The sequence below is a fragment of the Branchiostoma floridae genome, chromosome 15, assembly GCF_000003815.2.
Source record: "Branchiostoma floridae strain S238N-H82 chromosome 15, Bfl_VNyyK, whole genome shotgun sequence".
Lineage (NCBI taxonomy): Eukaryota > Metazoa > Chordata > Leptocardii > Amphioxiformes > Branchiostomatidae > Branchiostoma > Branchiostoma floridae.
In genome coordinates, this window is record NC_049993.1 from 33,669 (window position 1) to 47,079 (window position 13,411).

At 41.7% G+C, this 13,411-nt stretch overlaps 1 protein-coding gene across 1 annotated transcript; it reads right to left on the reverse strand.

Annotated features, from left to right (window-relative positions):
* Positions 1 to 4,506: 4,506 nt before the first annotated feature.
* On the reverse strand, positions 4,507 to 12,896 carry LOC118432421 (copine family protein 1-like). The gene is made up of 4 exons (XM_035843980.1): positions 12,412 to 12,896; positions 7,827 to 7,927; positions 6,809 to 7,057; positions 4,507 to 5,628 (listed from the first exon to the last, which is right to left on the reverse strand). The coding sequence occupies exons 2-4, from the start codon at positions 7,902 to 7,904 to the stop codon at positions 5,350 to 5,352; spliced, it is 606 nt and encodes a 201-aa protein (XP_035699873.1). The 5' UTR covers positions 7,905 to 7,927; positions 12,412 to 12,896; the 3' UTR covers positions 4,507 to 5,349.
* Between the last annotated feature and the right edge of the window lie 515 nt (positions 12,897 to 13,411).

A 13,411-nucleotide genomic window follows, 5' to 3' on the forward strand; every position in this document is an offset into this window, starting at 1 on the left:
TAGGGTTATGCCTTAATAACGCGATTCCAAGTTAGGGTTCAAGTTGCGGCCAGGCAAACTTAATATCATTCAAAAGGTCCATTTGCGCGCTATTGGAAGATGAAAACCGCTTTTCAATCGGATGCTTCCTTGCCGACATAATCTCGATCGTATGGACTCTAGTCGTGGCATATCCGCTAGTCTTAGCCATAAGTCGGGGGTAGGATGATGCCTTAATAACGCGATTCCAAATATGGGTTCAAGTTGCGGCCGGGTAAACTTTATATCATTCGAAAGGAATTTTTGCGCGCTATTGGAAGATAAAAACCGCTTGCCAATCAGATGCTTCCTTGCCGAGATAATCTCGACCGTATGGACTCTAGTCGTGGCATATCCGCTAGTCTTAGCCGTATGTAAGGGGCAGGGTGATGCCTTAGTAACGCGATTCCAAATTAGGGTTCAAGTTGCGGCCGAACAAACTTTATATCATTCAAAAGGTCTCTTTGCGCGCTATTGGAAGCTGAAAAACCGCTTGCTAATCGGATGCTTCCTAGCCGAGATAATCTCGCTCGTATGGACTCTAGTTATGGCATATCCGCTAGTCTTAGCCGTGTCTTAGCCGTAAGTCATGGGTAGGGTTATGCCTTATTAACGCGATTCCAAGTTAGGGTTCAAGTTGGGGCCAGGTAAACTTTATATCATTCGAAAGGTCCATTTGCGCGCTATTGGAAGATAAAAACCACTTGCCAATCAGATGCTTCCTTGCCGAGATAATCTCGATCGTATGGACTCTAGTCGTGGCATATCCGCTAGTCTTAGCCGTATGTAAGGGGCAGGGTGATGCCTTAGTAACGCGATTTCAAGTTAGGGTTCAAGTTGCGGTCGGGCAAACTTTATATCATTCGAAAGTTTTCTTTGCGCGCTATTGGAAGATAAAAACCGCTTGCCAATCGGATGCTTCCTTGCCGAGAAAATCTCGATCGTATGGACTCTAGTCGTGGCATATCCGCTAGTATTAGCCGTAAGTCGGGGTTAGGATGATGCCTTAATAACGCGATTCCAAATTAGGGTTCAAGTTGCGCCGGGTAAACTTTATATCATTCGAAAGGTCTCTTTGCGCGCTATTGGAAGATAAATACCACTTTCCAATCGGATGCTTCCTTGCCGAGATAATCTCGCTCGTATGGACTCTAGTTGTCGCATATCCACTAGTCTTAGCCGTGTCTTAGCCGTAAGTCAGGGGTAGGGTGATGCCTTAATAACGCGATTCCAAGTTAGGGTTCAAATTGTGGCCGGGCAATCTTTATATCATTCGAAAGGAATCTTTGCGCGCTATTGGAAGATAAAAACCGCTTGCCAATCGGATGCTTTCTTGCCGAGATAATCTCGATCGTATGGACTCTAGTTGTGGCATATCAGCTAGTCTTAGCCGTATGCAAGGAGTAGGGTGATGCCTTTATAACGCGAATTCAAGTTAGGGTTCAAGTTTCGGCCGGGCAAACTTTATATCATTCGAAAGGAATTTTTGCGCGCTATTGGAAGATAAAAACCGCTTGCCAATCAGATGCTTCCTTGCCGAGAAAATGTCGCTCGTATGGACTCTAGTCGTGGCATATCCGCTAGTCTTAGCCGTAAGTCGGGGGTAGGGTGATTCCTAAATAAAGCGATTCCAAATTAGGGTTCAAGTTGCGGCCGGGTAAACTTTATATCATTCGCAAGGTCTCTTTGCGCGCTATTGGAAGCTGAAAACCGCTTGCCAATCGGATGCTTACTTGCCGAGATAATCTCGCTCGTATGGACTCTAGTTGTGGTATATCCGCTAGTCTTAGCCGTGTCTTAGCCGTAAGTCAGGGGTAGGGTGATGCCTTAATAACGCGAGTCCAAGTTAGGGTTCAAGTTGCTGCCGGGTAAACTTTATATCATTCGAAAGGTCTCTTTGCGCGCTATTGGAAGATAAATACCGCTTGCCGATCGGATGCTTCCTTGCCGAGATAATCTAGATCGTATGGACTCTAGTCGTGGCATATCCGCTAGTCTTTGCCGTAAGTCGGGGGTAGTGTGATGCCTTAATAACGCGAATCATGTTAGGGTTCAAGTTGCGGCCGGGTAAACTTTATATCATTCGAAAGGAATCTTTGCGCGCTATTGGAAGATAAAAACCGCTTGCCAATCGGATGCTTCCTTGCCGAGATAATCTCGATCGTATGGACTCTAGTCGTGGCATATCCGCTAGTCTTAGCCATAAGTCGGGGGTAGGGTTATGCCTTAATAACGCGATTCCAAGTTAGGGTTCAAGTTGCGGCCAGGCAAACTTTATATCATTCAAAAGGTCCATTTGCGCGCTATTGGAAGATGAAAACCGCTTTTCAATCGGATGCTTCCTTGCCGACATAATCTCGATCGTATGGACTCTAGTCGTGGCATATCCGCTAGTCTTAGCCATAAGTCGGGGGTAGGATGATGCCTTAATAACGCGATTCCAAATATGGGTTCAAGTTGCGGCCGGGTAAACTTTATATCATTCGAAAGGAATTTTTGCGCGCTATTGGAAGATAAAAACCGCTTGCCAATCAGATGCTTCCTTGCCGAGATAATCTCGACCGTATGGACTCTAGTCGTGGCATATCCGCTAGTCTTAGCCGTATGTAAGGGGCAGGGTGATGCCTTAGTAACGCGATTCCAAATTAGGGTTCAAGTTGCGGCCGAACAAACTTTATATCATTCAAAAGGTCTCTTTGCGCGCTATTGGAAGCTGAAAAACCGCTTGCTAATCGGATGCTTCCTAGCCGAGATAATCTCGCTCGTATGGACTCTAGTTATGGCATATCCGCTAGTCTTAGCCGTGTCTTAGCCGTAAGTCATGGGTAGGGTTATGCCTTATTAACGCGATTCCAAATTAGGGTTCAAGTTGGGGCCAGGTAAACTTTATATCATTCGAAAGGTCCATTTGCGCGCTATTGGAAGATAAAAACCACTTGCCAATCAGATGCTTCCTTGCCGAGATAATCTCGATCGTATGGACTCTAGTCGTGGCATATCCGCTAGTCTTAGCCGTATGTAAGGGGCAGGGTGATGCCTTAGTAACGCGATTTCAAGTTAGGGTTCAAGTTGCGGTCGGGCAAACTTTATATCATTCGAAAGTTTTCTTTGCGCGCTATTGGAAGATAAAAACCGCTTGCCAATCGGATGCTTCCTTGCCGAGAAAATCTCGATCGTATGGACTCTAGTCGTGGCATATCCGCTAGTATTAGCCGTAAGTCGGGGTTAGGATGATGCCTTAATAACGCGATTCCAAATTAGGGTTCAAGTTGCGCCGGGTAAACTTTATATCATTCGAAAGGTCTCTTTGCGCGCTATTGGAAGATAAATACCACTTTCCAATCGGATGCTTCCTTGCCGAGATAATCTCGCTCGTATGGACTCTAGTTGTCGCATATCCACTAGTCTTAGCCGTGTCTTAGCCGTAAGTCAGGGGTAGGGTGATGCCTTAATAACGCGATTCCAAGTTAGGGTTCAAATTGTGGCCGGGCAATCTTTATATCATTCGAAAGGAATCTTTGCGCGCTATTGGAAGATAAAAACCGCTTGCCAATCGGATGCTTTCTTGCCGAGATAATCTCGATCCTATGGACTCTAGTCGTGGCATATCCGCTAGTCTTAGCCGTATGTAAGGGGCAGGGTGATGCCTTAGTAACGCGATTTCAAGTTAGGGTTCAAGTTGCGGCCGGGCAAACTTTATATCATTCGAAAGTTGTCTTTGCGCGCTATTGGAAGATAAAAACCGCTTGCCAATCGGATGCTTCCTTGCCGAGAAAATGTCGATCGTATGGACTCTAGTAGTGGCATATCCGCTAGTATTAGCCGTAAGTCGGGGGTAGGGTGATGCCTTAATAACGCGATTCCAAATTAGGGTTCAAGTTGCGCCGGGTAAACTTTATATCATTCGAAAGGTCTCTTTGCGCGCTATTGGAAGATAAATACCGCTTTCCAATCGGATGCTTCCTTGCCGAGATAATATCGCTCGTATGGACTCTTGTTGTCGCATATCCGCTAGTCTTTGCCGTGTCTTAGCCGTAAGTCAGGGGTAGGGTGATGCCTTAATAACGCGATTCCAAGTTAGGGTTCAAGTTGTGGCCGGACAAACTTAATATCATTCGAAAGGAATCTTTGCGCGCTATTGGAAGATAAAAACCGCTTTCCAATCGGATGCTTCCTTGCCGAGATAATCGCGATCGTATGGACTCTAGTCGTGGCATATCCGCTAGTCTTAGCCGTAAGTCGGGGGTAGGGTTGTGCCTTATTAACGCGATTCCAAGTTAGGGTTCAAGTTGGGGCCAGGTAAACTTTATATCATTCGAAAGGTCCATTTGCGCGCTATTGGAAGATAAAAACCACTTGCCAATCAGATGCTTCCTTGCCGAGATAATCTCGATCGTATGGACTCTAGTCGTGGCTTATTTGTCAGTCTTAGCCGTGTATTAGCCGTAAGTCAGGGGTAGGGTGATGTCTTAATAACGCGATTCCAAGTTAGGGTTCAAGATGCGGTCGGGCAAACTTTATTCGAAAGGTCAAGATGCAAACTGTTGGCATCCAGTTTGCACCTTCTTTGAGCTCATTAGAATCTAATGGCTTACATTTTGGGGTTTAGTTCACATCCATTTGCAGCATTTTGCCACTTAAACTTTCTAACTTTAAAATAAAGGGCAATTTCAGTCGATAAGTTGGTATTAGCTGGCACCACTTGCCAACTAATTGGCACCTGTTTGCAAGTAGTGGTGAATGTCATCTGCCTAGGGGGCAAGCCCAGTGAGATACCCGTTAGTTAATGATTTAAGTTGCTTTTTCTCATGCTCAATGTTTTAACGTTCATGTCATTATTACACGTTAATGTGTGAACTTAAGACATGTCAAATTTTGTAGCTAGATCCCTGTTGCTAATATATCAGCTTCTCTGCATTGTAGGAGATGTACAGCCAGCAGCATTTGTCATTGCTACAACATATCTCTGCTTATCAGTTGGGCAAAGCCATGTACATTATAACATCAAGGCCAGTTCTGTTCTATTGATCAAAATTTGTTCATAACTTCAGATCTGTCTCCTTTCTTTTACAAATATGTACAAAATCATTCAAATATTCTCTATTTTACAAAATTGTCATAGTATTTCCAAATTTGAATAAAAACATTTTCAATCTGAATAGTAAAAAACCAAATACCATAATTTTTTCAATTTGTTACAAGGTTAAGACAAAAGCAGGACATTATATTTTTGACATGCATTGATGAATGTTTGTAGTAGATGAAGTAGATGCATGTTTGTCAGCAGCAGTGCTGAGCTAAGGCCCATCTCTAGCTGTCCAGATATCCCAGCTACCTGGTTGCCTTGAACTGATCAGGGATCTCCATCAGTGCCTGGACAGCGAACGCCGTGTCAGGGTTCTGAGCGGTCGCACGGACTTGGTGAAAATCAACGAACTGGAAGTTATCAAACAGCCTGCTGGGAAGGTTGTCATCAAAGTCCTGCATGGTGTCATCCCCCACCCCCACCAGGATTATGGACAGGGCGTACTTGGATGCCTCGACGATGGCATCACGGGTGGCACGCTCGCTGGTGACCTGGCCATCTGCAACAATCACCAGGATGTGATACTACCAGGACAGAAAAGAAAGAAATGTCAGCTATTCATGTATAAAATAGGTAGATATAAGATTCAGTTAATGATTTACAATGATTAACTTTTCAAAAATCTGTCCATCACACTTCAGCTTGTTGCCTTGCAAGCTTTTATTCCATACGAGATGTGCATTATTCTCACCACAATGAACTCACCACATTATCACCCATATTATCTTGGTAGGCCTGTGACAGTAACACACATTATCATATAGCCAGGTGCCACGGACCAATCAGAGGGCCCCATACCACGTTGGTTATGACGCCGTAACACATAGCCAGCCAGCCCGGTGTGTATCGCTCCTATGATAGGTCAGAATGAATGGACAAAGGCACCGTTGTTGATGCAAATCATTTTGACCAATCAGAAGGAGTGATACACACAGGAAAGTAAGGGACATGCACTCATTGGTCAATCAAAAGGAGCGAAACATATGCCAGAGCTCAGGGATTAAGTACAGACTGCAAGGGGGGACTGGCTCCTTCTGTTAACATTGATAGTGAGTTTTGTTGTTCTAGAAAGCCAAAGACTGCTTTGTTTTGAATATTTTCTGTGGAAACTTTGGTTTCAAAATGCAATCTGTAATCACCTTACAAATGTATGTACCAAATAACAAATGTGAATTTTCAGAAATTCGACAAAGGTGTTCACTTGTACGGTACCAAGGGATCTATGTGTCATACAGCAGTTTGGAAGTTTGGGTAGGCTATATGATAATAACGTTAATGACCCACCTGTTCCTCGGTGTATATGGTGTCATTACGCCTGGTCCTTGGCTATAACCACCTCATAAAACAACCTTTTTCGCTTTGATCACATCGGTGGTTTCTTTTGGTGGTTATAGCCAAGGACCAGGTTATGACACTGTATACACCAAGGAACAGGTGGGTCATTAACGCTTAATTATCACTAACATTATTTATCTATGCCATATAACTCACCACATCCTCACATCATATTTGTATGCCCTATAACTCTCCACACCATTACTCACATTTGTATGCGGTATATAACTCACCACATTATCACACATTAATCACATTATCTTAGTAGGCCCTATAACTCACATCATCACCTTAGTAAGTAGGTCCTACTATCCCTCTACTACATGAGTTTGCTCACCAATACAAGATAGCATCTCAGCATGAACTTACCGCTTTAGTTTGCTTGACTATGTCTATTGCCTGATGTATCAGTGGAGCGAAGTTTGTGGGCCCACTGAGCTTGACTCTGGGCGTGATCAGGTTATAACACTGTAACACATCAGTGAAACCATCACAACAGCCGGACTCCTTGAAGGGAAACACTCGCTTCTCAGAAGTTGAGGCATCGCCAAATCCAAACGCAGGGATGAGACCATCGTCATCAAAGTGGGAAAGAGTTTCACCCAGAATGGCAATGACCTAACAGTACACAATATACATGTTACATTAGTGTAAATGAGCAACAAGAATGTTACAATAGTTCAGTTATTATTCTTAATGGATTACTAACTTGATCAGACAGATTCATACTAGTTGTATTAGTAAAGCAAGCTAACCACCTGGTGCAGTCAACCACCTGCAGTTTAGCCCCATCACAACAGTCCTGTCCAATTTCTTACAGTTAAGACCCAGTCTGCTAATCTACCATCATACCCGAGCCAAACCATATTTTTTGGTGTTATAGGATATACATGTAGGAACAGGCAACCTACCAAGAGACCACATTTGATTGTTAGGCAAACATGGTTCTGAAGGTTAAACAATGATCTATTGAAATTTACTAATACATATCACAATATGAAGTTTATAAACGGTGCACATTTCTTGCAGATAATTTCCCAGGGACTAAGGTGCATGTATATTGTCAATTTTTTTTAAGGCCAACCAATCCACCTTTGTCTTTGACTGAATGAAGAAATAACAATACAGTGTCGACACTAGGCAGTGAGGCTGGTATTGTGACCACAGACACATATACATAATAATCCACCTGACTGGAGAGTAAACACTTTCAGTTTCATGCAACAAACAAGCTTTTCTTTCAAGCAAAGTAAAATTCAAGTTCATCTTTTACAGAATCATCAAATAGAAATGTGTTATCTTATGATAAAAATGATAACTATAGGCAGACAAGAATTTTAGAGACAATGAGACAATGCTGAGGTTAAGAGAGCCATGTGTACAGTACCTGTTGGTATGGATTGAGCAGATCAGGATCGATGTGATGGAGGCTCCGCCCACCAAAGCTCATCTGACCTTGATACATATTGCTCTTTGTGTAGTCAATACCTGAATGTTTGGAAGAGTGAAAGAGTAATTAAAATCAGGAAAAGTTGTAAAGAATATCACATAAACTTACTGACTATATAATTTCTGTACTTCTTGACAATCACTAGGGACCTTATGAGATCATTCACCCTGAGGTTTCACCTTCAGTATTGATTTAGCAAGGTAGAATCTACCTCTGCCCAGAGTATACCTGGCTATAATCTAGTTTATACCCTGCAGTATGATTTACATGTAGCCTACAAGGGGTGATCAATAAGTCTTTGGCCTCACCCAGAAATGATGAATGAATGAAGACCTTTATTCAAATTATTGCACATTTTTGCCTTGCTGGGCTAAGTACAGGTCACATGGAAACAATCATAAACATGTAAACAATGGGGAACAATCATACACATCTGTATATGTATATACAACAGATTTCGAAGCATTGATGTCAAGTATAAAGTCTTATATGAATATGTACCAAAATCCAAATCAGTGTGATCATTACTTTGCAGGCGGCACACAGTAACGTTAAGGAAGGGAGAAGGAAAAAAAGGCGACCTGTGCTGCTGGAAGTCAGACACCAACTGCTTGAAATAGGAAGAGAATTATTATCAAATTAATATTTTGACAATGTCTTTTGTTAATAGCAAAGAATTTATGGCATGGGGAACTCGACCCACACATGTCTGATCACAATTCACCCTTGTTTTTCTCACCACTTACCTTATAATTTTAAAAAACAACTAGAGTTCGGCGACCTCATACCTCCATGAAAATTTAGAGCTTTCGTAAATGTCAGGCAATTGACCAACACATCAACATAATTCATGCATGGTGTTGTTCATCATTGACTAACGTACACATGTCACAATTATAAAATTCCCATTATTGATCATAAAGCGGTTTTGAATTTTTACATAAATTATGCAAATAAGTTCCTCATTACCATATTTGGTATCTGCTTATATTCCACCTATCATAATTAACATGTGTTACGTGTATTGAGGTCCAGTTATTGAAAACAATGGAACTATACAATTTCCTCATTAATTATGCAAGTTAAGTCCTCATTTGCATAGCATGCATATCATTGTGAACATCTTTGCCTAAGCTACCTGCATGCCTAAAATGCAGGCAATCCGTCGTTCCTTTCTGCAGTTATCCGCTTTGGAGTGTCTTGACAAAAACGCCCCTGCAGTTCCACAATTAAATGTCAGGGGACTGAAACTTGCCCCACATTTTTATGTTGCTAAAAGCTATCTACCACTTAAATGTCACGACCATATCACGTCAGTGACAAGAGATACATTGAAAAAACTGCTATGATAGAATATTCTCATTAATTATGCAAATGTATTCCTGATTTGCATAATTAGTATTTTATCTTGTACAACATTGTCTAAGGTACCTACATACCAAAAATCATAAAAATCCGTTGTTCCCTTCTTGAGTTATCCTCGTCAGAAGTTTTTGACAAAAATGCCCCTGCTATCCCCAAACTAGACGCTAGGGGCCCCAAACTTATGTCATTTCTTCCCTGAGCACAGAGCTATCTAACACTTAAAAATCGTGACCATAGCATGTTCAGAACACCGACGAAAGGAGCAACGTTCCTTTTCGTTCCTTTTCGCACTTTCGGTACTTTCCTTTTCGTTCCTTTTCGTTCCTTTTCTCACTTTCGGTACTTTCCTTTTCGTTCCTTTTCGCACTTTCGCTACCGAAAGTGCGAAAAGGAGCGAAAAGGAATGGAGTATGAAGCAAACTTAAATAAAATCAATGAGAATATAAGGAATCGGTACTGCGGGCGTTAGAAGCCTATGAAACGTGTTTTATTTTACTGAGAATTTGACATTATCAAATTTTTACAGCGCTGTTTCAGGCTGTTGTTTTTGTGTGGCTAAATTATTCTTTGAAGATCTGCGAAATACAAAGAAACGGAACTGAGATAAGAAAGTAAGGACTAAAATTCAGGGGGTGGTAGATGAATATCGATTATTATACATTTTCAGGATGAGGCAAGATTGTAACGTTGTTGTTGTATTTGGGTGGCTTTTATTCTCCCTAGAGGGGAGCGCCGCATGCAAATGACCCGCGAAATCCGGTCAGGAAAGATATGCTAATAAACTGCTGCCCCACGAGCATGACAGCTCCTTTCAACAGGGCCAACAACATGGTTTTCTGGAGACTGGAGACATATCTTCTCGCTCGTTTACAACGAAAGAAAAGCTGTAAAAGGAGAGACATATATACATTGTACCAAAGAGATTTCATTAAGTTGTACAATGAGTATTCATCATTTTGTCGGGAAGAAAGGTGCCAACGTGAGGAATTTGTGCAAAGGATATTGGGAAATACAATTTCTGTCAACAATTTTCCGCCATATTCAATACAAATAAATTTCTGCCTCTTGCGACCGACATCAGGCCCTCGCTGATGATAAAAAAATCCCAATGCCGGGTTTAGATGTCCTGGTTGCAAAACAAATTTAAGGCGTTGAATTGATATTAATGAAAGTGTGAAAAAAAAGGAAGGAAGAATAATTCCCAACATGCTGGGCTCGAACTTCCGATCGTCGACTTCCCTGGGTTCGAACATTTGACCTATATTTCTCTAAGGTCAAGTTCTTACAAATTGTGCAATACATATACTTGTAACTTTGCTATCATTGCATTTTTTTAAACAACTATATCCACATAGCATGGCTTTTTATGATAAAATATGCGCAATCGTTCTCAACATAATCCATTTCTTCTTGTGAAATTTTATAACATAAATGTAATATGGATATTCTAAGGAATGTTATAACCACATTAACACGTACATGAACATAGATATGCATAGATAGGTCTCATCAATATTCATTCCTCCATTGAACCATTGCTATAGGAATTTCGTGGAACAAGCCGCAAAATGCATTTGCCGATCACAGTTTACCTTTTCCTAATATTACCATCGATTTTATTTGAATTTGCTTCATACTTCGTTCCTTTTCGTTCCTTTTCGTTCCCTTCTCGTTCCTTTTCGCACTTTCGGTAGACCCGTTGCTAGGCCCACAATCTAATCATTTCCAGCTTTCGTCACACACTACTAACACACCAAGTATGAAACCAATCCACCCAGCCGTTCTTGAGTTATCTTGTTTACACACACACAAACACACAGGCACACAAACGCGGGGTAAAATATAACCTCCATGACATTTCATGGAGGTAACAACGAATACCTGGAAAGTAATGACTGCAATGCAGGGCTCTAGCCAGCGTCCGTTTTTCCGTCAATTGATGGAAATTTGCTGCGTGTGACGGACAAATTCTAAAACCAATCCGTCGACCTTGATGGACAAAAATCCTTGGTGGAAGCTACAGGCAGCTTGGGGACGCCGTAAAAGCCACACACTGTTTGTTTTACTATTGTTATGATTGTTGACAATGTGTGTCGGTGTCCTTTCACATACGATAATCTCATTAAAAACCCGTTTTTCAAGGTCTCAGTTCAGTCTCTCTAACTCCTGGAATAGTGTTTTCGCGACAATGGCAGGCCCTGGGTGGGGAACAGTTCAGCTGCAGAATGCAAAAACAGATAATCTTAAATTAAACAAGAGTCAGTGCTTATAATGCATTGTTTCTTTACAGCACCTGCCCAAGAGTCTCACAACAACATCAGAGAGGAGAAAGGAAGATCTAACATACATTTTTATTACGGCAGTAATAATTAATAGTTCATTGTTGTTGTCTATGTCAGCTTCTTCTCCAAGTCTACGTTCCATCCAGAGACTGAAAAAGGAAAATAAGGACCTGAAGAGGGAAAATGATGACCTGAAAAGGGAGAAGGAAGACCTAAACAGTACATGTGAAGACCTGAGAAGGAAAAATGAAGACCTGAAAAGAGAATGTGCAGACTTGAGCAGGGAGAATGAAGAAATGAAAAAGCATGCGTTTAGTTTTAATGTTGTTGCTGGGTCTCGTACAAAGAAGGAAAGGACATAACACCAAATGTTGAAAATGTACAACCGGTGCCACATGATACTGGTAGACGACAACAAGTGCCAACAGGAGACACACGTGAAGTCAGAGTATATACGGACTCTATCTGGAAAGCAGTAGATGTATCTAGAATGTTTCCCAACTGCTCCACTAGCAAGGACCATGCATCGACATTAGACCACGCAACAAAGAAGATAGAAGACTTGAATGACCCCAAAACAACGTATGCTATATTTCATGTGGGTTCAAACGACCTGGACAATAGTCGGAAAGACCCATCCTCTGTACATGTCTGTCTCGATAAGACAAGAAAACTCATCTCATGTGCCAAAACATCCTTCCCGAATGCCACAATTGTTCTTTCGCAAGTACTACCTAGAGGACATTACTTGGACTCAACTTTAAACAAAAACATAAAGGACTACAACCAGGCCGTACTGCAACGAAGTAAGGATGACAATAAAACCCTGTATGTACGTCATAAGAAGCTCTCAACAACACGTCAGTTATACAAACCTGATCAGATCCACCTTGACGACACCACGGGGACTAGTCTACTTGTAGCAGATGCCAAACGAACCATAAGTAACAGTCAGAGCAGAGACAGTAGCAACCGGAGAGCACAGCCAACAAATGATGGCACGTATACACCTTCCGATTTACCAACTTAACAGTATCCGGGGATAGAACAAGAGCGCCCGTTCCAGAACACGAAGCTGTTCCAGTATCGAAGTCAAGACAACAACAGATCTACAGGACAACACTGGGATGACTACCGACCAGGTGACCGGGATGACTACCGACCAGGTGACTGGAGCCGTCCGAACCTGCACGGGTCTCAGATACCACAACGGAAAATCATGGACATAGCATACAAACTGTCTGAGATGTTGATGAACATTTGAGTCATATATTGACCACTCATCAAAGGGAAGTCGTACTCTCTTTTTGTTTTTTAATCTAGTTCAAATCCACATGCATACTTTTTAATACTCACCCACAACTTATATAAGATTCGTATTCACTTTTAAGGTGATCATATGTGTTTATGTAGCATTGAAAATTGCTCTTGACATTCTTTTCTTTTTGGTAGTTTTATTATGGTTACTGATGTGGCCTTACGTTTGGCCAGTTGGAATATTCAATGAAGTTTTGCTAGAAAATGTGTAGAATTAGATTTTTTTAGATTCTGTAAGTAGATATGACTTAGTCTGTGTTCAGGAAACTTGGTTAAAACCCAATGATATTTCATATTGATGGATATCAACACTTTCGTAGTGACCGTAAGCTCAGGAAGCGCTCCAGACGGAATTCCGGTGGGGTCGTTATCCTCTTTAGACAAAATATCGCCAAAGGCATTACCAAATTGAAAAGTAATAATCCGGACATACTCTGGTGCAAATTGGATAAGTTTTTCTTTGGCCTAGAGGCAGATATGATACTGGGATGTTTGTACTTACCTCCTGAAAATTCACCTTTATTCACCACAAAAAAGAACACACTTTTTGAAGACTTA